We start from the raw sequence: 27,964 nt of genomic DNA, 5'->3' as shown, positions 1-27,964 counted from the left end.
GATTTAAAAACTGCAATAGAGGATTTGCGAACGCAGCTACGCATGCTACAGTGACCACAAGTTATCTGTAAGCACAAGAGAGACCGGGCTGGGCATGAAACATGAAGTCAACAAGAAGACGAGAGTAAGGTGTGTTGGTACCATAAACGTTTTGGGAGAGATGCTACAAGATGTACATCACCGTGTGCCTACTCAGACAACCAAGGTATGTACAGAAACAGTGCACTGTTTTCATGTCAGCGACAGCAATCGTCAATACATATGCCTCCTGCTTCGAAAAGATTGTATGTATCAGACGTACTTACGTGTAAAAGGTTTTTGGTGGATACCGGGTCAGACATTAGTTCGCTTCCTGTCAGCCATGCGCCACACAACGAAAAAGACATACAGGCACGTTTGAAGGCAGTGAATAACTCTGTGATTAATACGTACGGATGTAAAGTGTGCAAGATTGATGTGGGTTTTACCAAACAGTTTACCTGGTCTTTTGTGATAGCTAGTATATCAAAACCTATTTTGGGCGCTGATTTTCTGGCACATTTCGAGTTGGCAGTCATCTTACAAGGAAAACGTTTGTTAAAGCTGACAGACAACAGTGCAATATCAAGCACTAAAGGGCATACAACTTGTGAGAAGCTACAGGCGATTGGCAACTCTGTAGCCAAAAAGCTACATGACGAAGAGAAGAATCGGAGATGTTCTGATAGACAGACAAAAGAAGTTAAAATAGTACGGTTCACTATATTCGTACCACGCCAGGACAACCAATTTTGCAACGAGCACATAGAATCGCACCAGAGAGATTGACAGAAACTAAGGCGATATTCGAGGAAATGTTACAGTCGGGAATAATTCGCCGGTCATACAGTCCGTGGTCTTCACCCCTACACTTAGTACGTAAGAAAGATGGATCATGGAGACCGTGTGGGGATTACCGAGCATTAAACTCAAGAACCATTCCAAATAGATACCCAGTACCTAATATACAGGACTTCACACGTGCTTTGGCCGGCACGAAAATTTTTAGCGTCCTCGATTGCAAGAAAGCATACAACCAGATACCGGTGGCTCCAAGAGATGTTCAGAAGACAGCTGTGATTACACCATTTGGATTATTCGAGTTTTTATTTATGCCTTTTGGCCTAAAGAACGCAGCACAGACTTGGCAGCATTTTATCGACCAAGCGATAAAGGGATTAACATTTTGCTTTGCTTATCTTGATGGCATCTTGGTTTTCTCTCTGAATAGTCAAACACATGAACAGCATCTGTGTCAACTTCGCAAGCGTCTATCTGACTACGGAGTCGTTTTAAACTAAAATAAATGCATCATGCACAAGAAACAAGTCATTTTGCTCGGCCATACTGTGTCATCAGAAGGTATATTGCCTCTGCCAGAGAAGATCGCGGCGATACAGGCCCTTCCGAAACCGACACACTACCAAGAGCTACGACGATACATGGGAGTAATAAATTTATATAGACGTCATCTGCCAGCAACAGCTACTGTGAAAGCACCACTCACTGATGCACTCAAGGGACGCGACGCCAAAGGTTGATGAATAATTAAGTGGACACAAGAAATGGACAAAGCATTTAATGATCTTCAAGCAAGCCTCAGCAAAGCAGTGTTGCTCGCTCACCCAATTCACTACGCACAGCGAGCTACTGTTGTAGACGCGAGCCAGTCAGCAACAGGGGCGGCGCTGCACCAGCGTGTAGAAGGGCAATGGCAACCTATACGGTTTTTCTCTAAAAAGTTACAGACTGCACAACAGAAGTGGAGCGCTTATGACAGAGAATTGTTCGCGATCTACGAAGCAATTCCATACTTCCACCCACAAATAGAGGCTAGACCAGTGACTGTGTTTACAGACCACAAACCCATAACATCGGCTTTTAAAAACACCAGTGATAAGTGCTCACCAAGTTGTTCCGTTATATTGAGCTCATAAGTCAGTTCACGACAGATATACGCCATTTAAGAGGTGCAGAAAATTTAGTGGCTGACTATTTTTCACGTATTTGTGGGATTTCAGAAATTATAGACTATAATAAACTTGCAGTGGAACAGACCAAGGATGCAGAGCAACGACAGCTGTTAAACGACCCGTCTACAGGTCTGAAGTTCGAGCAAATTCTGGTGCCTAACTCCAAGCTGAAGCTGTGGTGCGACTTTTCTCAAGGCAGGCCAAGACCATTCATTTCAGAAATATTGTGCAAGACGGCATTCGACAGTGTCCACACACTATCGCACCCAGGAGCCAACGCTACAATCAAGCTGCTGACAGACCGCTATGTGTGGCCTTCTATGAAAAGAGACGTGCACCTTTGGGTATGTTCCTGCATTCGTTGTCAACAAAGTAAAGTAGGACGACATGTGCGTGCTGTTATTGGAGATTTTCAAGGTACCTCTGCTAGATTCGCACACATTCACGTGGACCTGGTTGGACCTCTCCCACAGTCAGATGGTTACAGATATTTGTTTACGGCCATAGATAGGTGCACAAGATGGGATGAAGCAACTCCAATAGTCGATATTTCAGCCAAAACTACTGCGAAGACGTTTCTGTGTATGTGGGTTGCCCGTTTTGGATGCCCCCTTCATGTCACAACTGACCAAGGACGTCAGTTCAAATCTACGTTGTTCCTTGAGCTATCCAAAATGTGCGGTTTCCAACGCCACCACACGACTACCTATCACCCTGCCAGTAATGGTATGGTCGAAAGATGGCACAGAACACTCAAAGCAGCATTGATGTGTCATCAAGAGAGATGGACGGAAGCATTACCATTAGTGTTGTAGGCCTACGGACAGCTCACAAAACCGATATTGGTGCATCAGTTGCCGAGATGGTTTACGGTGAGCCGCTACGGATTCCTGCAGATTATTTAGTACCAACCTCACTACCTGGATCAGAGGGCCTCACACACTGGGTTCAGCAGCTAAAACGTCACTGCACAAATATACGTTGCCCACCACCTTCTCACCATTGCAACCATAAGGTATTTGTACACAAAGATTTATACGATTGCTCTCACGTAATGCTGCGAACAGACTCAGTCAAATTGCCTTTACAACCACCATATACGGGCCCATTTCAGGTGCTGAGTAGAAATAAGCATACCGTGGACATAATGTACAATGGTGTTCCAACAAAGGTATTGATTGAACGTGTGAAGCCAGCATGGGTTTTACCCTCTCCGACCTCTGACACCACGCCTGTACATCAACACATGATGGACGCAGAGCATACCGAAACACCGCTCAGTACATCGTCCAAGACAGGTGAATCACCACCACAAACAACAATGTCACCACCCCCGAGACACCTGACGCACACCAGAGCTGGATGTTGAATAAAATTCATGTATCAAGATATCCCTGGGGCTCCGCACTTTAATGGGGGGGCTATGTGGCAGTGATATTTTTCATGTCTGGTGCAAAGTGATATCAAAAGTGCGCGAAAGTTTTTTTCTGGTCATGTGTTGTTTTTTTTATCTTTGCCGTAAGACTATAGAGTCTCCTATTTTTGTTACTTCTCTGTTGTTTTTTTTAGTTTCTTCTCATTGTGAGTTTTTGCGAATAAATATTTTTTCATTAACACATTATACCGGACGGCTATGCAATTATTTGTTGTAGGTTAGTCACCTACAATTGTATCCATCCACTCCAGAATACTTCCACATTAAGAAAACAAAATTCCAAATGGCTTATTATACTAACTCATTGCTTAAATAAAAATTTTATGGTGGCAATTACCATTTGACAGTTTGGTAGATGCCGTGCAACACACCACTTCACCTAGTGATGAGTTCTATGAAGCAGCAGGCATCATCAGTTGCCCCAGGTCATGGCATTGGGGCAACATAATACCAAAGTGAAGGTACTGTACATGGGTGATGGTATGAGAGGCATGACATCACAATGATAGATTCATAATCCACTCAGGTGCTTTTTCTACATACAGTAGTGAAACAGTAACCCCCGGCCTCCTCCAAAGTTCTCAATTGAAATGTAACTCCTCCTCCAATTACATGGTTAAGTCAAAGTGGATAATAATAATGTGAGTGATTTTAAAATTTCTTTGGAGGCTTATAGTAACTGGAATATCCCTAATATCCCTGAGAGAAATACGGCAAAATAAACTTCACAGCTGAGTGGTATCTGCTGTCCAAATCAGGAGCCACTCCAGCTCTTTTCCAATGTTGACACTGTTTCAAATTTTTTTCTCAATGTGTTGTTCAGCAAAGAATGGAGTTCAGTTGTTTAGAAGGCATCACCATCCATTCTCATACAAACTAGGTATTGTGGGGAGTAGTGCCTGTGATTTCAAATACATTGTCCCTTCCCCCATGGCATTACCAAGGGTGGCATTACTACAGTGTTGCAACAGTTAACATAGTTATTGTTTGTATCTGAGAAGACTCCTGGGGCCTCACGACAACCAGTATGGGGAGTTTAGTCCACTTCATTACACTTCCGAAGAATTTTGAAGAGAGGAGGAGGTCAAACTCTGAAAGATTCCACAAATAAGTTAAAGAAAAGTATTGAAGAGATACAGGGAAACAGCAATGAACTAAAGCAAGATCAGAGTAGAAGTCAGGCTGTCACTGAGGTTGCCTCAAAGGAAAATGCACATGAGAAAACAGTAAAAGTAGAGACCAGAACCGCAATACAATAAGGAAGGAATTATGGAAAGGCTCAGGGACCCGCGCGCGCGCGCGCCCACACACACACACACACACACAAAAGAGTTGAGGCCCTTTGGGAGGAGGATGCATCATAAATAGTGGCCACCATGTTCAAATAGATGGCATCACACAGGCACTGCTCATTTGCCAGTAATAATCAATTCCTACTGTAAACATATAAGCAGGACCAACCACTGACAAGTCCATCCTTCATATATGCTGCTGAGTGCTACTGATCCAGCACACCTTACGAAAGCCAAGTCATTCTCTCTGGACATTCTTGGATAGTGTTATCTGGTGCAATGTTATGCTGCTGCCAATGTGAGCTCTAATAGTTAAATCAAACTTTATGTTCTGTGTTGTGTGCCAAGTACTATTTTTCAATACATGACTGTGCTAGAATGACAATCATACAAACTGCATGTGTAACAGCAGCAGCAGCAGCAGCAGCAAAAGAAATAAATACTTTAACATGATACAAGCAAGTGAAACAAAACATCAATATAAAAAAGCATGACAAGCTGTAGGATGGATGGTATCAAACTACCAACATACACAAGTAATAATGTTGTATAAGAAAGAAAATAAACAAAAAATCCTACTGAAGAGCACGTAAAGTGCTGAAACATATCTGGATTAAATAAAACTATAAAATGGTGTCTGGCATAAGACAGACTTCCTCTCAACTTTATTTATGATATTTCTGTTTGCTGTGTGTTTCTCTTTTTGTATCTCCCTATCTTGATCAATAATTGGATGGTTACATCTGTGGCACCAGGTATGATTCCAAATTATGTAGTGGTTACTTTTATTGGCTCCATGTAAGTACACAATTATGGAGAAACCCTCTTGCCATATTAGTGACTGTTTAGTGCCAGGTAGCCAAAATCACACCAACACAGATTTGCGCAGTTGAAACACATTACATGAGGCAAAGTGGTTAATATATATTCAAGTAAATTAAAACAAATCACTGCATTATTAATTTGTATTTGTCATAAAACAAGAAGATGAAGCAATTCCCTGCTACATCTTAAAGTCGCTTGGACTGGGTGGAAGATAAATTGTATACAAGGTGGTCCATTGATAGTGACCGGGCCAAATATCTCACAAAATAAGCATCAACCGAGAAAACTACAAAGAACGAAACTCGTCTAGCTTGAAGGGGAAACTAGAAGGCGCTATGGGTGGCCCGCTAGATGGTGCTGCCATAGGTCAAACGGATATCAACTGTCTTTTTTTTTTAAATAGGAACCCCCATTTTTTATTACATATTCGTGCAGTACATAAAGAAATATGAATGGACCACTTTTTTCGCTTTGTGATAGATGGCGCTGTACTAGTCACAAACGTATAAGTGCGTGGTATCTCCAATATGGAGAATATAGAAATAGGAATCCCTAGCACTGAGAAGCTGCTGAGAGAGTTGAAAATAAATAAATCACCAGTCTAGATGGAATCCCAAGTACTGAGAGTACTCTATAGCATTGGCCCGTTACTTAGCTCACGTTTATGGCAACCTCTCCCAAGTGAATGGAAAAGAGTGCAGGCGACTCCTGTACATAAGAAGAGTGAAAGAAAGGATCTGCAAAATTACAGACCAATATCTTTAACACCGGTGGGTTGCGGAAGTCTAATATATTCTAGAAAAGCTTCTGTTCGCAAATCAGCACAGATTTAGAAAGCATCAGACCTACAAAATTCAGCTTGTCCTTTTCTCAGATGATATCCCGTGAACCACAGATGTAGGGCAACAGGTAGATTCCATATTTCTACAATTAGAGAAAGCATTTTACACAGTGCCCCAATGCAGACTATTAATGAATGTCAGAACAAATTGAATAGATTTCCAGATACACGAGTGGCTCGAGGACTTCTTTAGTAATAAAAACCAGTATGTTGTCCTTGATGGCAAGTGTTCATGACTGACAAGAGTATAATCAGGAGTTCCCAAGTGTGACAAGACTTCTCTTGTTCTCTATATACATAAATGACCTAACGGGTAAGGTGAGCAGCAATCTGCTCATCTTCAGGAGATGAGATACTGGTGAAGATAAAGCTATGGGGGAGGAAGCACTGTTGCGGGGGAGCAGGCAGGCACCGCCGCGGGGGAGCAGACACCGCTGTGGGGGAGCAAGTAAAGCTGCAGGGCAGCAAGTAAAGCTGTGGGAGAAGAAGTACAGCTATGAGGGTGAGCTTGGATAGCTCAGTCGGTGAGCACTTGCCTATGAAAGACCATGATCCCAGATTCAAGTCTCAGTGTGGCACACAGTTTTAGCCTGCCAGGATATTTCCACAGTTAGATAGTTGCCTTGGAAACCCGGTGTGCTGGACACTGACTCATATAGTCTGATTTCTCAATGGGTACAGTTTGCATCATCCTGCCCAAAAAATCATCTGTTTAACAATGTTACATAGAGCTGGAATCATGTCAGAAAAGATCCATCTTGGCTTCAAAATAAACCGTGTAAGCTTTGTAGTCAGACAAATTGGATACTGAGCACCTGAGATAAAGTGAGCATTCTCCAAGCAACACATCAAGGTTTGCATGTGACAAACCTTCTATTCTGTGGATTAATGTCAAGTAAATCTAAATGAATCTTAAACAGACATCAAATTAAACACTCTCTTTACTGCCTAAGAAAATTAAATAGACATTGCATGCTATGTAGGATAGTCATTGCCTCAGAGTCAAGCAATTATACGAGGTGCATTCAAGTTCTAAGACCTCCGATTTTTTTTCTAATTAACTACTCACCCGAAATCGATGAAACTGGCGTTACTTCTCGACGTAATCGCCCTGCAGACATACACATTTTTCACAACGCTGACGCCATGATTCCATGGCAGTGGCGAAGGCTTCTTTAGGAGTCTGTTTTGACCACTGGAAAATTGCTGAGGCAATAGCAGCACAGCTAGTGAATGTGCAGCCACGGAGAGTGTCTTTCATTGTTGGAAAAAGCCAAAAGTCACTAGGAGCCAGGTCAGGTGAGTAGGGAGCATGAGGAATCACTTCAAAGTTGTTATCACGAAGAAACTGTTGCGTAACGTTAGCTCGGTGTGCGGGTGCGTTGTCTTGGTGAAACAGCCCACGCGCAGCCCTTCCCGGACGTTTTTGTTGCAGTGCAGGAAGGAATTTGTTCTTCAAAACATTTTCGTAGGATGCACCTGTTACCATAGTGCCCTTTGGAATGCAATGGGTAAGGATTACGCCCTCTCTGTTCCAGAACATGGACACCATCATTTTTTCAGCACTGGCGGTTACCCGAAATTTTTTTGGTGGCGGTGAATCTGTGCGCTTCCATTAAGCTGACTGACGCTTTGTTTCTGGATTGAAAAATGGCATCCATGTCTCATCCATTGTCACAACCGACGAAAAGAAAGTCCCATTCATGCTGTCGTTGCGCGTCAACATTGCTTGGCAACATGCCACACGGGCAGCCATGTGGTCGTCCGTCAGCATTCGTGGCACCCACCTGGATGACACTTTTCGCATTTTCAGGTCGTCATGCAGGATTGTGTGCACAGAACCCACAGAAATGCCAACTCTGGAGACGATCTGTTCAACAGTCATTCGGCGATCCCCCAAAACAATTCTCTCCACTTTCTCGATCATGTCATCAGACCGGCTTGTGCGAGCCCGAGGTTGTTTCGGTTGGTTGTCACACGATGTTCTGCCTTTATTAAACTGTCGCACACACGAACGCACTTTCGACACATCCATAACTTCATCACCACATGACTCCTTCAACTGTCGATGAATTTCAATTGGTTTCACACCACGCAAATTCAGAAAACGAATGATTGCACGCTGTTCAAGTAAGGAAAACGTCGCCATTTTAAGTATTTAAAACAGTTCTCATTCTCGCCGCTGGCGGTAAAATTCCATCTGCCGTTCGGTGTTGCCATCTCTGGAATGTATTGACAATGAACGCGGCCACATTTTAAAACAATGTACATGTTTCTATCTCTTTCCAGTCCAGAGAAAAAAAATCGGAGGCCTTAGAACTTGAATGCACCTTGTAATAGTCCACATGCATGTGGCCATAGCTACAGGGGACAGTGTATCTGAACCACTTCCCACAGCTGTACTGACAATCTGTGGCACAGCCAGTACAGGAATCTAGAAAAATCAGTGGCTGCTGAACAAAGCCTCATACATAAACGAAAAATCTTGTTTGAGCAGAGACAGATACTAGCCCACACTCCAAGCTATTTGGATTCAATCATTGAAGATGCTATGAAATTAGAATGTGTGTCAACAATTTTAGCAGAAATACAGGCTACATACTCAGCGATGCACAGTAGTGGCACTTGATACCAAGACACACCAACAACTTAAGTCTCATGTAACATATTGAGATAGAAACAACAACGCAAATGATGTATCATAGTAGACACCAATGTAATTTCTGGTCACAGTGGACACTACTACGTCTGCTACATCTACGCGACTCTCTTACTTCTTTATGGTGAAGGATGTTTCAGTTACTGGCAAAACCTCAGATTTTCATGGTGAATTAATGCAACAAGTGCATAGTTGTACACCATTTTGCACCTTTCTTTGACATTATAGTCAACATTTTGTTTCTCAGGTTCGAGTATCTTGTAACCAACCATAAAATTTTAGTAACATTTTTAACTATAAGCTTATAGTAATAACATTATTACTGTGATATATGAATATCAAGAGCAAAGGAGGGAAAGCAGAAAGGTGGAAGGAGTCTATAGAGGGTCTATACAAGGGCAATGTACTTAAGGGCGGTATTACGGAAATGGAAGAGGACGTAGATGAAGATGAGATTGGAGATACGATGCTGTGTGAAGAATTTCACACAGTGCTGAAATACTTAACTTGAAACAAGGCCCTGAGAGTATACACCATTTCGTTAGAACTACTGATAACCTTGGGAGAGCCAGCCATGACAAAACTCTTCCATGTGGTGAGCAAGAGGTATGAAACAGGTGACATACTCGCAGACTTCAAGAAGAATATAATAATCCCAATCCCACAGAAAGCAGGTGCTGACAGGTGTGAAAACTACCAAACTATCATTTAATAAGTTGCAGTTGCAAAATACTAACACAGATTCTCTACAGACAAATGGAAAAAATGGTAGAAGCAGACGGGGAAGATCAGTTTGGACTCTGTAGGAATGTGGAAACATGCGAGCCAATACTGACCCTATGACTTCTCATAGAAGACAAGTTAAGGAAAGGCAAACCTAAGTTTATAGCATTTGTAGACTTAGAGAAAGCTTTTGACAACGTTGATTGGAATACTCTCATTCAAATTCTGAAGGAGGCAGGGGTAAAATATAGGAAGCAAAAGGCTATTTACAATTTGTACAGAAACAAGATGGCAGTTATAAGAGTCGTGGGGCATGAAAGGGAAGCAGTGGTTGGGAAAGGAGTGAGACAGGGTTGTAGCCTATCCCCGATGTTATTCAGTCTGTATACCGAGCAAGCAATAAAGTAAGCAAACGAAACATCTGGAGTAGGAATTAAAATCCAGGGAGAAGAAATAAAACCCTTGAGGTTTGTCAATGACATAATTCTCTCAGAGACAGCAAAGGACTTTGAAGAGAAGCTGAATGGAATGCACAGTGTCTTGACAAGAGGATATAAAATGAACATCAACAAAAGCAAAATGAGAATAATGGAATGTAGTCTAATGAAATAAGGTGATCTGAGGGAATTAGAGTAGGAAATGAGACACTTAAAATAGTAGATGAGTTTTGCTTTTTGGGCAGCAAAATAACAGATGATGGTCAAAGTAGATAGGATATAAAATGTAGACTGGCAATGGCAAGGAAAGCATTTCTGAAGAAGAGAAATTTGTTAACATCAAGTATAGATTTAAGTGTCAGGAAGTCTTTTCTGAAAATATTTGTATGGACTGTAGCCATGTATGGAAGTGAAATATGGGCAATAAACAGTTTCGACAAGAAAGGAATAGAAGTTTATGAAGTGTGATGCTACAAAAGAATGCTGAAAATTAGACAGGTACATCATGTAACTCATGACGAGGTACTGAAAAGGATTGGTGAGAAGAGGAATTTGTGGCACAATTGGCTGGTAGGACATGTTCCGAGGCATGAAGTGATCACCAATTTAGTATTGGAGGGAAGCATGGAGGAAGACTAAGAGATGGAATACACTAAGCAGAATTGGAAGGATGTAGGTTGGAGTAATTACTCAGAGATGAAGGGGCTTGCATAAGACAAGGTAGCATGGAGAGCTGAAAACCATAACAACATTGTATATTCAAAATTAATTGCACATTAAAATTTTATTGCCTTACCAAGTCCTTTCTCACTGAACAGTCTCCAGAATTAATTTCAGTTTCTTTTTTACATGTGCTGTAACCAATTTCCATTCTCAAATGGATCAATCTACCAGCAACAACCTGAAAAAATTAAACATTTCAGCGTTATGGGTTGTGTCAAATCAGATAACAGAAGACATTAGCTGGAACTCCTACATTTTAGGAAAACTATATCTAGCAGAAAAATAACAAAAAATCATTATAAGCTCTGATTACAATACAAGGCTTCAGTGCTTCGTGGAACAGAGGGTTCTGTTCAATTTACCACCTTTCATTGCTATTTACGTCGGGCTACAAGCGTTTCGTTTCCAACAAAAATTTTGAACAACCAATTGGGAGGATCACTTGGCATGACTCACTTTTTTAATTCTAAATGTTATCCTGATGAATTCTAATAGAAGGTGTAGCACTGATATACATATATTCTACTTGATACTAGAGGTCACTAGTGTTGATGTTTTAAAAAAACAGAGTCAAAAGCTTTCTCAAAATCTGAGACCCCTAGCAATGCAATAACTCTTATTCTTTGCTCCATTCTTTAATTTGATTAACAACCTGCAACTGGTCTTTTGTATTATACCCTCTTCAAAAGCCAGGTTATTCCTTTTACTGTTTAAAATCCAATGGTTTTCTACATAACAGTGATGATGTTAGGGAATACCTTGTATATTATGAAGACAAAGATGAAAGGGATTGTTATCTTGTTATTCTCCTCTTCCTTGACCTGGAACAGTTAGAACATTGTTCAAGTTTTGGGAAATTCAGATATTCATTAAATAGTTTTGTAAATTTCTTTGTGTTACTTTTCTCCCAGTTTCAACTATATCCATTGACAATTGGTCATCTCCAATCACCTTTCCTTACTTGATACTTCAAATGCCTTTATGCATCCAGTTTGCCTTTCTTTCGTTATTACCTATCTGTGTTTATCAGACTTTGAGACAGATGGTACAATGTTGCCACATGAAAAGATACACTTAGGAACACACAATATTCCCCTTGGGAGGTACATCTACTCCACTGAACACGTATTGGTAAACTTAAGACATGCAAGTGGGATCAAAGGTGGTCAAAGCAATATGACAAGCAGAATTGGTAAGTGATCAAAACTTAGCTATAATCAAGGCAAAGCAAAGAATATTAAGAGAAAAGAAGTAAAAGGGGAGGCATGTGTTAATCTGCTGGCAAAAGAAAGAATGATAAAGTTATAGAACCAGTCCCACAAAAAAAGGCCACAAAAAGTAGATTTGATGATTAATTAAGAGAAAACTGAATGTAAGGCAACACAAAAAATAAAGAAAAAGCAGTGGGAGCAGTGAGGTTAGAAAGCATGCTTTTTAAAAGACTTGAACCCTCAAATGCCTAGGACATGTAAATCGGAATAACAACATGGGGGGCAGGAAATAATGGAGCTTATAAAGTCTACAGAGAGATGAATGTTTGCAATTAATAAACTATTCATCAGTAAACAGATAACAAAAACATTGAAACTCCATATTTAGAAGACAACTGTATTACTGGTTTTAATATATGGAACCCCAACATGGACACTGAACAAGAAGATGCGAGATAAAAATTATTACCTGTGAAAAGAAGATGTTATGAAAAAACAAACAAACTATGGATCAATATACTATGAAGCAGGTGAGATAGTAGTAATAAGAAGCAGGTGTAATGCATGGCTGGGATATGTACTGAGAAGGAAAGAAGGGATGGTGATAATAGTGCCATATCGAAAGAGACTTCTTAGTAGGCCAAAGTTGAGATGGTGGGATGGAGTCAGGAAATATGTGGATGACCTGGCAGCTCTTGAGAATATAGGTGGAGCCAAGAGGCTAAAGAGTAAGGCAATGGCTTGACTTCAGCCTGTGTTAGCATCTGCATGATGTGAGTTAAGTTGCTAAATCAACTCTTGACACATTCACTGATTGTTTAAGTTTGAGACATTAACTGTGAGGTAGAAACTTGTAAGCTTGTGCGTGCTACAAGCTGAAACCATACTCAAGCAAAATCTTGAAATTTGTGTTGTTTGCTTACGGAATACTGTGGTAAGATTATAACCATCTTAAGAATTAATTCAAACAATCTCGATAGCACCTCTGATTTAATGGCAATGCAAGGAAACTACAATTCAAACAATGAGCAAATGCGCATCTTTTGTGAAGAAGAAAAAAATTGGTTTTGAAAACATCAAAACAATTATAAAACATTAAACAAGACATTCAGACATTATTCGTATGAAAAATATAAACTTATCTCTGTGGGGATATTAATTTCTATTATGAAACAAAATTTTCTCTAGTCATGTCAAAAAATACAGTAGTTTCAACAGAATCCAGGATTATCAGACAGTCTACACCCATAAAGTGTTAGTATGCTTGCCCTGTTTGATGCACTTTTTATACCTCCTCCTCATTGAATTGCTTTTATATCTCAGTAGGTTTCTGCTCTTGCACAATGGGTGTTTTATTATGATGTCTCTATCTCATATCTCTTGGATTTTTCATTGGTGAAAGTAGTCCCTTTATTATTTTTATTCTCTAACTGGATATCATCATTTTACTCCTCAAGTATTTATTGTAAAGGGAATGTGAATTGAAAAGTACCATGTCATTAATGTGGAAGAACAGTTTTTCTTGGATCAGCAAAAGGTCTTCCTAATACAAGCATCTGGTCCTGCCTATACGGAACTGGTTTTAAGGTCTTGCTCATTGAGGGAGAGTAATGTAGTGTAATGACCATACATACACATGTTAGTGTGAGCCTAAGCAGTGTATTGCAGCAGTGCTGACAGCAGGTAAGAGCAGGATGTTGTCACCTTAGTAATTTAACACGGTCAGCACAGTGTTGTGAGGGAGGTTAGCTTGCCAAAACAGCGAGCTCAGCAGTACTGCACAGACTAATGTGCACGGGGTAAGGTGGATTTCTACACCGACAGTAGTGTTTTAGGATACATGACTGGTAGTGGCTCAAATGCACAACAAGCATGCTGCTGCCGGCAATAGGTACTGGTCATTTTTGTAGTAGAATTATTCTTAATCTCACAGCCCAACTAAGGTGGCAGAACTGTGCCCGATGAGGTCGTAGACCTGGCAGCAAAAGTCATTGGTTTGAGGCAATGGTAAGGCAGCAGATCTGTGGATTAAGTCCCTCCCTGGACTTAGTGCCATGGGACAGCTGGCCATCCCAGGTCATCTCCAGCAGCACAGCTGACTCCTGCCCAGAGGGGAGTGGGTAGCTCCCAGTGCACACCAGTCATCTACTGCCATCGCAAGACAGGAGTCTCACTGTGGTGGGCGTCCACCACTGTCACATGGCCAGGTGTTGCCTGGGGCTGTAGCAGATACGCCATTATGAAAATCACCCTGCTGGCACATGGATCGTGCGGCTGTCTTATTTGATGAGGCTGCTGCCACTCAGTGCAGTGCCTTGTCTTTTCAGCACCACGGGGCATGCAGGCCACCAGCTCAGCAGAATTCAGTGGCCATCTGGACTCTGAGCCGGTGTATCAAGCAGTGCAGATGCATCAATAAAACAACTTGTTACATTTGCAGTTCCCTTCTCTGGAGCTTCCTGAACTCCCACCTAGCCTCCACCACCCGCTGGCATCATCCTGGCTCATAGCCACCTCACCCTGCACCAGCACGTGCCATATACAGAAAAGGATTATTAGGGTGATACAGACTGTTAAATACAGTGATTCCTGTACAACTCTTTTCAAAAGTCTAAAAATACTGCGACTGCCTTGTTTGTATATACATGAAATATTTATTTTTACAAAAGAAACATGATTTACATGCATATGAAACTTGGTAGAAGCTTGAGCTACACGTAAACATAGTAAGTATAAATTTATGCAAAAGAGGATTATACCATACTGGAGTTATGTTATATATCAACATGCGTTCTTACTCAAAATGCACATTGGCATTAAATACACTTAAAGTAAAGGTGAAACAGTTCTTGCTTGACCACTGCCTCTAGTCTGTCTCTTAATTTCTGGAACATTTTCACAAGTAAACTTCATTTATCAAACAAATATTGTTAATTTACTTTAGATATAATTTACTTTGGTTGTGGTGATCGTGTAGCCTCATTTCACAAGTACTGCTATCATATGTACAAGCAATGTAATACGTCAATTTAGATTATTACCTACTTCGATTGTGGTGATCATGTAGTCAGAATGACTACAGTAATAATAAATTAATTTTGTTTTCTTCCTGTCCTATATCATATGCACAGATAATGTACTAAAAATTTATTTCCTGAACCAAATAAATAAATAAATAATAACAGCTGTATATTTTGGATTTATGGAATGGATATTATGGTTTACTCTGGTTAGCTTTCTCAACCCTTACTAAGGAATCCTCACCTTTTTAGCAGAATGGATGTATAATGTATTTATTTGTCATTAGTCAACTCATATTGAAATAGCTGCTATCAGTTTTACAATTAAAATTTATAATGATCAATTTCAGTTTGTTTTAAAATACACAGACGAGTTTACAGAGTACGTATTTACTTTAAATGGGTACAACAATAAATCTTACTACAATAGAAGTACTTTTATATCTTGCACACTGTCAGTAATCTGTCGTACAGCTTCACATCAGTAGATTTAAAGCCATCTTGGTACATGTACAACCTGGAGTATTCTATGTCTAAGATACTTCTATTTCAATTCTCCACATTTAGAACACAGCTGCTCCATGTGTGCATTTCATGTCAGTTTTCGGTCCAAATGAATGCCCAACAGTTCAAACAGTTTTACAGAACAACAGTGATCTTTTCTGATCAGTCTGTGGAGACAGATTTCCTTCTATTACTTAAGATATATCTTTCAGAGCCTGGAGCCATTTCACAGATGTTTTGACAACTGTTTGTACCTCTATACATTACCTACATTTATCACAGATTAGCTCCGTTTTCAAGTTTTCTAAAAACCATAATTAATCTCAAAACATTTTAGGAAACTAGTAATTTTTGCCACAGGTTTTTTTGTTGTCTTAATAGAAATCTTGTTTTGTGTATTTACTTCAATTCTTACAGGGAATTAGCAACTATTTAATTCAACAGACTAAAAGATAATCAGTGGGCCAAATTTAAAGTTATTTGTTCAGTACCCTGTAATACAGTTCACCAGCCAAAACGCAGCCCCACTGTGAATGCTGTTCTCGAACATGGGATGAGTTGGCTGATCTTCATAACCAGCTGGAAATCACCATGACTACTGTCAAACAATTGGCAGCTGCTAAGAATTTGTGTGTTGGAGAGTCGTGTACTTGTGATACCAGAACCACAAGTACCGAAGGAACTATCCTCTCGTGTGGACCCTGTCCCCTCTGCATTGTGCCAATGGGAGATCTAGGCATTCTGTACGGAGTGCTCGTGACCAGGGAGGACTCAGGGCACTGTACTGACAAGTCTGAGATACTGTCTTTTACTGAGATTGAAACTGAGTCAGTGGGACTCCCTTCCCCTGCTTTGGGGAAACCTGTTTTGTCCAGTGTCAAGAGGAGGCAAACAAAAATGTGTAGGGTCTGTTAATCATCAGCAGTTCAGATAATAGAGGAAGATTTAACTGTTGATGCCTTGTATAATGCTGATGAAACAGGACTCTTTTACAAGATGCTTCCTTCAAAAACATTAGCTGCCAATAACGAGATGGAAGTTAGAGACTACAAGCAACAGAAACAGCGTGTAACATTGAAGGCATGCTGTAATGCAAATGGCAGCAAGGAAAAGGAAAGGACAGCAGGTGCACTCTGTGAGTATGTCTGGGAGGCTCATTCAAAATGTTGAAGAGGCTATTCCAGCAGCCAATGGGGGGATAGAGTGCAATCAGCTGCAGATTGTGGCACACACTGGAACAAATGATGTCTGTTATCTGGAATCCGAGGTCATACTTGGGTTATTTTAGCAAATGGCAGAGAAGATTGAGAAGACCAGCCTTGTGAGTGGAGTTTCAACAAAGCTCATAATTTGCAGCATCATCCCCAGAACTGATCATGGTCTTTTGGTTACGAGTTGCGTGGAAGGACTGAATGAAAGACTTCAAAGGTTCTGTGACAAGCTAGGCTGCAACTTAGTGGACTTCTGCCACAGGGTTGAGAACTGCAGGGTCCCCCTAAATGGGTCAGGTGTCCACTACACATCAGAGGTTGCTACTCAGGTAACTGACTGTGTGTGTGGAGCACACAAAATGGTTTTTTTTAGACCGGTGACTCTCCATCCAATCCAGATAACGATATCTGAAGCAAAGCCTGAAGTATCAATGTAAGATTGACAACAGTGCCACCAACATGTGAAAGTATTAAAATCCTAATTGTTAACTGTGAAGTACACTAGACTCTCACTAATACGGCCCTCAGTAGTCCAGCATCTCAGTAATCCGGCACACATCCAAAAACATGCGCACAATGAATTATCATGCGCAATAATGCTTATATAATGTATTTGAAATTGTAGCTTTCTTTACAGTTCAGAATCATGTGTTCTAAAAGGAAACACGTTACAATAGACCTCAAGCAGAAACTCGAAATTTTAGACAAGTTAAATCGAGGTTCTTTGCAGAAAGCCATTGCTGCTGAGTTTAATGATGGATGAGCAACTATTTATGACATCAAAAGGAAAGAAGATGTTATACGACAGTACTCGAACACAAATGGACAGGGAGTTGGGAAAACGGAAGGTCATGTGAAAAAGCGAGAATGAAGATCTGGACATTCATACAACAACATAGTAAAGGAATTCCAGTTAGTGGGCCAATCATAAAGTAAAAAGCAGCTGCATTTAACAAACAACTTGGTGGCAGTAACTTGATGGCAGTGAGCGAAGGCTGGCTATCAAACGGGAAAAAAAAAACGACATGGCATTCAGCAGCTGACAGTTACCGGGGAAAGTCAGTCAGCTAACGATAGACGAGTTTGTAAGCAAGATACGGAAGATAATAGAGGAAGATTTAACTGTTGATGCCTTGTATAATGCTGATGAAACAGGACTCTTTTACAAGATGCTTCCTCCAAAAACATTAGCTGCCAACAACGAGATGGAAGTTAGTGGCTACAAGCAACAGAAACAGCGTGTAACATTGAAGGCATGCTGTAATGCAAATGGGAGTCATATACTATGGCATATGATGATTGGAAAATCCCAACATCCACATTGTTTTCAACACATTGACATAAAATACTCTACCAGTGCTGTATTTCACTCAGAAGAAAGCGTGGACAGACAAATATTCTATCGGTGGTTCCATGAAATTTTTGTCCTGGCAGTGAGAAAAGAGCTGAAGAAGAAGAAAAAGCTTCCACTGAAAGCTACGCTTATAATTGACAATGATCCCAGTCATGCTTTAGATGTTTCTCTGAAGTCTGAGGGTATACAAGCACTCTTTCTCCCACCCAATGTGACAGCCCTAATTCAGCCCACGGACCAGGGAATTTTGGAATCAATCAAATGTCACTATCGACATTCACTTCTAGTCTCCTTGCTGAATGAAAGTGAAAATTACTCTATCAAGACTTTTCTGAAGGTGTGGAAAGCAATTAACATACGTGATGTTGTTTTCCAAGCAGCCGAAGCATGGGATAAGGTGGAGAGCATTACCATAATGAAGAGCTGGAGAAAAGTGTGGTCATCATTTGATGCCCACTTGGATCCAGTATAGAGTGACAGCGATGAGCCAGTCAATTCGGAATTATCAATTAATTTGTACAATGACATGTTCCACAACCTTCCAGGAGGCGAAGAAATTGATGATGGAGATGTTACTAAGTGGATGAATGACGAAGACTGTGATACGGACCAAACGTTAATGGATGAAGAAATAATCAAAAGCGTGCAGGAAAGTAATGATGAAAGTAATGAAGATGAGGACATGGGAGGAGAGAGCATAAAGATTTCTCTGTTTTAAAATTGTATATTTCAGTTTAATGAAATACAGTACACTACATCCCCTAAGTTTTCAAATCAAATAAAAAACAAAATAAATGAATAAAATAAATTTCGGACACTCAATAATCCGGCACTTCCACTAATCCAGCACCCGTATGTGCCAGGAATGGTTGGATTAGTGAGAGTCTAGTGTATTAACAACAAACTGCCAAAGCCTGAAGTGTTCCTCAAAAGCAGCAAAGCTCACATAATACTAGGTACAGAAAGTTGGCTGAAACCTGAAATTGACAGCAGTGAGATTTTTGGGGGAAATTTAAGTGTATGTCAAAAGGATAGGCAAATGGGAAATGGAGGTGGTGTATTTGTTGCAGTAGACAAGAACCTCAAATCCACAGAGATAGAAATTGAAGCTGCATGTGAGATTGTCTAGGCAAGACTCAGTATCACAGGTATGCATAAAATGATAACTAGACTGTTCTATCACCCACCAGACTCGCCTAACGTAACCAAAAACTTTAGAGAGAACCTAAGTTCACTTGTATGTAAGTTCCCCAATCATACTACAGGGTGTTACAAAAAGGTGCGGCCAAACATTCAGGAAACACTCCTCACACACAAATAAAGAAAAGATGTTATGTGGACATGTGTCCAGAAACGCTTAATGTGCATGTTAGAGCTCATTTTAGTTTCGTCAGTATGTACTGTACTTCCTCGATTCACCGCCAGTTGGCCCAATTGAAGGAAGGTAATGCTGACTTCCGCGCTTGTGTTGACATGCGACTCATTGCTCTACAGTACTAGCATCAAGCACATCAGTACGTAGCATCAACAGGTTAGTGTTCATCACGAATGTGGTTTTGCAGTCAGTGCAATGTTTACAAATGCGGAGTTGGCAGATGCCCATTTGAAGTATGGATTAGCACGGGGCAATAGCTGTGGCGCGGTACGTTTGTATTGAGACAGATTCCCAGAACGAAGATGTCCTGACAGGTAGACGTTCGAAGCAACAGATCGGCGTCTTAGGGAGCACGGAACATTCCAGCCTATGACTCGCGACTGGGGAAGACCTAGAACGACGAGGACACCTGCAATGGACAAGGCAATTCTTCATGCAGTTGACGATAACCCTAATATCAGTGTCAGAGAAGTTGCTGCCGTAGAAGGTAACATTGACCACGTCACTGCATGGAGAGTGCTACGGGAGAACCAGTTGTATCCGTACCATGTACAGCATGTGCAGCCACGATCAGCAGCTGATTGGCCTCCACAGGTACACTTGTGCGAATGGTTCATCCAACAATGTGTCAATTCTCATTTCAGTGCAAATGTTCTCTTTACGGATGAGGCTTCATTCCAACGTGATCAAATTGTGAAAATTTACAATCAACATGTGTGGGCTGACGAGAATCCGCACGCAATTGTGCAATCATGTCATCAACACAGATTTTCGGTGAACGTTTGGGCAGGCATTGTTGGTGATGTCTTGATTGGGCCCCATGTTCTTCCACCTACACTCAATGGAGCACGTTATCATGATTTCATACGGGATACTCTACCTGTGCTGCTGGAACATGTGCCTTTACAAGTACGACACAACATGTGGTTCATGCACGATGGAGCTCCTGCACATTTCAGTAGAAGTGTTCGTACACTACTCAACAACAGATTTGGTGACCGATGGATTGGTAGAGGCGGACCAATTCCATGGCCTCCGCGCTCTCCTGACCTCAACCCTCTTGGCTTTCATTTATGGGGGCATTTGAAAGCTCTTGTCTACGCAACCCCGGTACCAAATGTACAGACTCTTCGTGCTCGTATTGTAGATGGCTGTGATACAATACGCCGTTCTCCAGGGCTGCATCAGCGCTTCAGGGATTCCATGTGACGGAGGGTGGATGCATGTATCCTCGCTAATGGAGGACATTTTGAACATTTCCTGTAACAAAGTGTTTGAAGTCATGCTGGTACGTTCTGTTACTGTGTGTTTCCATTCCATGATTAATGTGATTTGAAGAGAAGTAATAAAACTAGCTCTAACATGGAAAGTAAGCATTTCCAGAGGCATGTCCACATAACATATTTTCTTTCTTTGTGTGTGAGGAATGTTTCCTGAAAGTTTGGCCATACCTTTTTGTAACACCCTGAATAATCATCGGAGGAGAATCCAACAATTGGCAAAATTACAGTTTCGTTACTGGTGGGCATGATAAGACATTCTGTGAAACATTACGCAGTGTCTTCCCTGAACACATAGTTAGGAACCCCACTCACGTTTAAAATATATTCGATCTAATGGCAACAAATAGAACTGGCCTCTTCTAGGATTCCCATACCGAAATTGGTCTTAGCAACCATGACGCGGTTGTAGCAACAGTGATTACCAAAGTACAAAGGACAATCAAACCAAGCAGAAAGATATATCCATTCAGTAAACTAGATAAAAAATCAGTAGTATCATATCTCAATGAGGAACTTGAAACTTTCAGCACAAGGCAGGAGCAGGTAGAGGAACTGTGGCTCAAGTTTAAAAGAATGGTTGACCATGCACTGGATAGACATTTACCCATTAGAACAGTTCATAATGGAAGGGAACCTCCATGGTATACAGTCACTGTAAAGAAACTTCTAAGGAAGAGAGATTACTGCATAATAGGTGTAAAACAAATCAAAGGTGAATGAAATGCGTTTGGCTGTCAAGAAGCAATGCACAATGCCTTTGATGACTGCCATAGCAGAATACTGTCAAATGATCTTTCAAAAAAACCCAAAGAAATTCTGGTCATATATAAAGGCATTAATGGTGCCAAAGTTAGTGTACAGTCCCTAGTGAATGAGACATGAACTTAATTGAGGGAAGCAAAGCAAAAGCTGAAATGCTTTACTCAGTCCTCAAATGTTCCTTTACAAAGGAAAACCCAGGAGAAACGCCTCAATGTAATCCTCACAGCATTGAAAAGATGAATGAAATAAGTATGTCAGTGGTGTTGGGAAACAGCTGAAATCATTAAAACTGAACCAAGCTCCAAGGCCCAATGGCTTCCCTGTGAGATTCTATACTGAATTTGTGGCTGAATTAGCCCCTCTTCCAACTATAATTTATCGTAGATCCCTTGAACAAAAAACTGTTCCACTTCTTGGAAAAAAGCTCAGGTCATACCTGTTCCACAGGAAGCATAGTAGAAGTTACCACAAAACTACTGTCCAATATCCTTGACACTGATTTGCTGCAGAAGCTTAGAACATATTCAGAGCTCAAACATAATGAAGTACCTTGAATAGAATGACCTCCTCCATGTCAACCAGCATAGATTCTGAAAACATCAATCATGTGAAACCCAAATTGCATTTTTGTCACATGACATAGTTAAAGCCTTGGATCAAGATAGTCAGGTAGATGTAGTATTTTTCGATTTCTGAAAAGCATTTGTCTCCGTACCACACCTACTGTCAAAAGTATGATCATATGGGGTATGATGTGAAATTTGTAACTGGACTGAGGCTTTTTGGCAGGGAGAGCACAGCATGTTATCTTGGATGCAGAGTCTTCTTCAGATGTAGAAGCAACTTTGGGTGTGCCCCAGGGAAGTATTTGGGACCCTTGCTGTTCATGTTGTATATTGATGGCTTTACGGACAACATTAACAGTAACCTCAGACTTTTTGCAGATGATGCATTTATCTGTAATGAAGTACTATCTGAAAGAAGCTGCATAAATATTCAGTCAGATCTTGATAAGATTTCAAAGTGGTGAAAAGATTTACAACTTGTTCTAAATGTTTAGAAATTTAAAACAGTACACTTCACAAAAAGAAAAACTGATGTATCCTGTGACTATAATATCAATGAATCACTGTTGGAATCAGCCACTCATACAAATACCTGGGTGTAATACTTGGTAGGGATATGAAATTGAATGATCACACATGCTCATTTGTGGGTAAACCAGGTGGTAGAGACTATGGTTTGTTGGTAGAAAACTGGGGAAGTGCAATGAGTCTACAAAGCAGATTGCATACAAATCATTCATGCAACTGGTTCTAGAATATTGCTAAAATATATTGGACCCCTACCAAACAGGACTAGGACTAACAGGGGATATTGAATGCATACAGAGAAGGGCAGCATGAATGGTCACAGGATTGTTTGATCCATGGGAGACTGTCATGGAGATACTGAAGGGACATATCCTCTGCCATGCACTTTATGGTGGTTTGCACAGTATAGACATAGATGTAGATTTTCTTTATCTTCTCCGGATCATGAATAACTGTGCTAAGAGTTTGGTTGGAAACACACGTTACAGATTTTTGTGGCAGAGAAGCAATGAATCAGTCTCATAGTTATACCAAGAATAGAAATGGCCCAAGGGCAGAATCCTATGGGAGTCCACTGGAAACATGTACAACATTTGATGTGTAGTTGTTCACCATTACCGTGCGACTCTTGTTGGATAGATAAGCTAATTGAAGAAATTTTGTTGCATTTCATTCCACATCTTTCTCCACCTACATCTACATCTATACTCTACAAACAGTGCATGGCAGAGTACCATTGTACCATTTATTAGGGTTTCTTCCTGTTCCATTCATGTATGCAGTGTGGGAAGAATGAGATTTTGAAACCCTCTGTGTGAGCAGTAATTATTCTAATCTTACCCTCACGATCCCTAAGTGAGTGATACGTTGAGGATTGTAGTATATTCTTAGAGTAATCATTTAAAGCCAGTTCTTGAAACGTTGTTAACAGACTTTCTCGGGGTAGTTTACACCTATCTTCAAGAGCCAGTTCAGTTTCCTCAGCATCTCTGACACTCTCCCACGGATCAAATAAACCTGTGACCATTCATGCTGCCTTTTTTCTGTATACATTCGATATCCCCTCTTAGTCTTACTTGGTATGGGTCCCACACACTTGACCAATGTTCTAGAACCAGTCACACAAGTGATTTGTAAGCAACCTCTTTTCTAGACTCACTGCACTTCCCCAGTATTCTCTTAGCAAACTGAAGTCTGCCTCCTGCTTTACCCAAGACTGAACCTATGTGATCATTCCATTTCACATCCTTACAAAGTGTTACACATGGGTATTTATATGAGTTGGCGAATTCCAACAGGGATTCATTGATATTACAGTCATAGGATACTATGTTTTTTTTCATTTTGTGATGTGTAAAATTTTACACTTCTGAACATTTAGAGCAAGTTGCCATTCTCTGAACCAATTTGAAATCTTTTCAAGATCTGACTGAATATTTATGCAGCTTCTTTCATATAGTACTTCATTAGAGACAACTACATCATCTGCAAAAAAGCCTGATTTTACTACTACACTCTGAAGCTTAGCTATTGGAATTTTGTGAGACACTGTATCAAATACTTTGCTTAGGTCCAGGAACAGAACATAAAAAAGGAATTGTTTTCAAGGTATTCTAGAACACCAGCATCTATAAATTTAACAGCATTAACAGTACACAAATCAGGCCAAACAGAAAAGAGAGAGGAGGAAATAAGGTTATCATTCTCAAAACAGCTGCTGAGTCACTATTCAAAACAATGTTCAATGACCTTGGAAACTATTGGAAGTCACCTTCTTATTTGCACATACTGAAGACATAATTTCTGACAGATCTGTAATGTGCACAGATCCTATGATAACAATCAGGTTACAAAATCTGTTGACTGTAAATCATTCTGAAGTTTCCCTTGGCATGAAGCTAGGTCATTAGAGATGGAATCAATGTAAAACTGTGGGAATAATGCTCCCAAATGAAGTTCGATGTCCACTCCTTGGAGTGTGCGAACGGTGACTCACAACTGTTTCTTGAGTGAGGTGTAATTCTCAGTTGCTTTCTGTTTCAATAAAGTTGAGATATCTTATATGCGGGTATTGTAATTTGCCTACATATTTGGTGACCCCAAGATGAAAATAGTTCACAAGCAGAAAGTACGGGCATGTATTGCTTTATTTTTTTCATAGACACTGTAACGAAGCAGGGTTGCCCACTGCTATCCTGTTTTGGTTTTACACCCCTTCAGTAACTTAGTTAAGCAATGAACTTTTTTTTTTTTTTTTTCTCCACTACTCAGATTCCGACATAGTACAGAATTCAGAAATAGTTTAAATAAAATTCCCCTAGTAAAATCTATTACTTCAGAACATTCTAATGTCTATTCTGAAAGTAATGAGCTAATTAGTTTTATTGGAAATGCATTCTATTAAAAGTTATGAACAATGATGTATATTGTGGAATACATATTAAGTAAAATTCGAGTGAGCTAATAGATTGAATTCAGCTATAAGACTGCATCCAAAAGAAAGCCTAAATTTTACTGAGTCCAGCAAAGTGTTTAAATTAACCTAAAGTCTATTAGTTAAATAGATATTAAGACTCGAAATCTGTAGCCTGTATGACTTTCAGTGCCAATTGTGACCAAACTACTAAATAATTCCGAGATCTGTTTCGATACTTTTGCTACCTTTATTTTTCTACGTAAAATGACTCCAGTCTCAACTTTGTAAGTGCATTAATTAAGAATTAAGTAAATCTGAATAAGTTAAAATTATTGTTCAAGAGGGCTGCCACGGTTATAAGTCGAGAATTCCCACTGCGGATGCATAAGTTAGTTCCGCGTATTTAAATTGATACAGCTCACTCATGTTATTTAAGTAATAAAACCCAATAGTTAACTTCAAAACCAATTAGAAAGGATCATTTTAACCCTGGGAAATTATAAATTATAATATATTAACAGAAATAGTCAAATATTCAAGCACTCGTCTATATAAGGTCCGAGCTGGTGCAGTTCTCAGTCAGATTCTCATGGAGCAGAAGTGCGGCAAGTCGGTTAATTTTTCCGGTCGGCACCAAAAAAGTGTAGTTGTGAACATTGTTAAAGACTGGAAGTTTTTGACCTACCTAATGTGACGATTAAGTGTAAGAGGCCTGGTCACATGAATATTGTGTGTGTGTGTGTGTGTGTGTGTGTGTGTGTGTGTGTGTATGTGATAACAAATAAATCGCACTGTGGTTGTCATAAATGTTCAACAATGAGTATGGTCTTGACTTTTGATTTTGGGAAACTTAATCTAGGATCCTGGCTTCTTTAATTTCAGTGTGATTTAGGTGAGACAGACGCTGCTACCTGGAAGGCAATATTGAATAAGCAAAGCAAGGTAGGTCGGGAACACTGCGCACTATCTACTGGGTGAGGAAATGTTTCAATACATCCGGTTGTGACGTGAACTTCAAGTGGCACTAATACAAGGATAAAGCCCAGCATGTTACAACATGGATGACATGGCAAACTTGTTACATCTACATCGGTATCTACATAGATACTCTGCAAGCCACCATACAGTGCGTGGCAGAGGGTACCCTGTACCATTACAAGTCATTTCCTTTCCTGTTCCACTTGCAAATAGAGGGAGGAAAAAGCGACTGTCTATGTGTCTCTGTATAAGCCCTAATTTCTTGCATCTTATCTTCATGGTCCTTACACGCAATGTAAGTTGGCGGCAGCAGAGTTGTTCGGCAGTCAGCTTCAAATGCCCATTCTCTAAATTTTGTTGACAGTGTTTCTCAAAAAGAACGTTTCCTTCCCTCCAGGGATTCCCATTTGAGTTCCCAAAGCATCTCTGTAACACTTACGTGTTGTTCAAACCTACCGTAACAAATCTAGCAGCCTACCTCTGAATTGCTTGATGTTGCACTAGCCACCTGTATGTGGTCTCCTTTACAGGTGAACCACTCTTTCCTAAATTCTCCCAATAAAGCGAAGTCGACCATTCCCCTTCCCTACCACAGTTCTAACATGCTCATTTCATTTCATATTGCTATGCAGTTTTATGCCCAGATACTTAAATGATTTGATTGTGTCAAACAGGACACTGGCAATATTGTATGCGAACATTATAGGTTTGATCTTCCTACTCATACTCGTTAACTTACATTTTTCCACATTTAGGGCTAGTTGCCATTCATCACACCAACTGTAAATTTTGTCTAAGTCATCTTGTATCTTCCTACAGTCACTCAACTTCAACACCTTACCATGCACCATGGCATCAGCAAACAACTGCAGGTTGCTGCCCAGCCTGTCTGCCAAATAATTTGTGTATATAGAGAACAGCAGTCCTATAACAATTCCCGGGGCACTCCTGATGATATCCTTGTCTCTGATGAACATTCGCCATAGAGGACAACATACTGGGTGCTATAATTTAAGCAGTCTTCGAGCCACTCACATATCTGTGAACTTATTTCATATGCTCTCACCTTCATTAACAGTTGCAATGAGGCACCCTGTCAAATGCTTCCCAGAAATCTAGAAATATGGACTCTGCCTGTTGCCCTTAACCCATAGTTCGCAGTATATCTATCATGTGAGAAAAGGACAAGCCATGTTTTGCACGAGCGATGCTCTGTAAAACCATGCTGATTCGTGGATACAAAGTTCTCAGTCTCAAGAAAGTTTATTATACTCGAAGTGAGAATATGTTCAAGGATTCTGCAGCAAATGGAAGTTTGGGATATTAGTCTGTAATTTTGTGGGTCCGTTCTTTTACCTTTCTTATACACTGGAGTCACCTGCACCTTTTTCCAGTCTCCTGGGACTTTGTGCTCGGTGAGAGATTTATGATAAATGCAAGGTGGGTAAGGAGCCAATGCAATAGAGTACTTTTTGTAAAATCAAACTGGGATTCCATCTGGACCTGGTGATTTATTTACTTTCAAATCTTTCAGTTGTGGGATGTGCCGGGGATGCTTATTACTATGTCGTTCATACGGGAGTTTGTCCGATGATCAAATGATGATTTTCCTGTGTGAAAGATTTCTTGAGTGTGAAATTTAAAACTTCGGCTTTCATTTTGCCATCTTCAACTGCCACACCAGACTGGTCAACAAGGGACTGAATGGAAGCCTTAGACCTGCTAAACGATTTTACGTAAGACCAGAATTTCCTCAAGTTCTCTGCCAGGTCTTTTGCTAAGGTGTGACAGTGATAGTAGTTATAGGCTTCGTGCATTGATCTTTTCACA

General features: G+C 40.4%; 1 protein-coding gene across 2 annotated transcripts in view; it reads right to left on the bottom strand.

Moving 5' to 3' along the window:
- The window catches only part of LOC126480990 (uncharacterized), a 251,807-nt gene that overhangs the window by 136,734 nt on the left and 87,109 nt on the right, over window positions 1–27,964 (bottom strand). For both annotated transcript variants that reach the window (XM_050104429.1, XM_050104428.1), the window contains exon 12: window positions 11,000–11,104. In XM_050104429.1, the coding sequence (XP_049960386.1) occupies window positions 11,000–11,104 (105 nt within the window). The remainder of the gene's footprint in view (window positions 1–10,999; window positions 11,105–27,964) is intronic.

Source organism: Schistocerca serialis, chromosome 5 (assembly GCF_023864345.2).
Source record: "Schistocerca serialis cubense isolate TAMUIC-IGC-003099 chromosome 5, iqSchSeri2.2, whole genome shotgun sequence".
Lineage (NCBI taxonomy): Eukaryota > Metazoa > Arthropoda > Insecta > Orthoptera > Acrididae > Schistocerca > Schistocerca serialis.
Note: the sequence above shows the minus strand (reverse complement) of the source record. Positions and strands in the feature narration are given on the sequence as shown.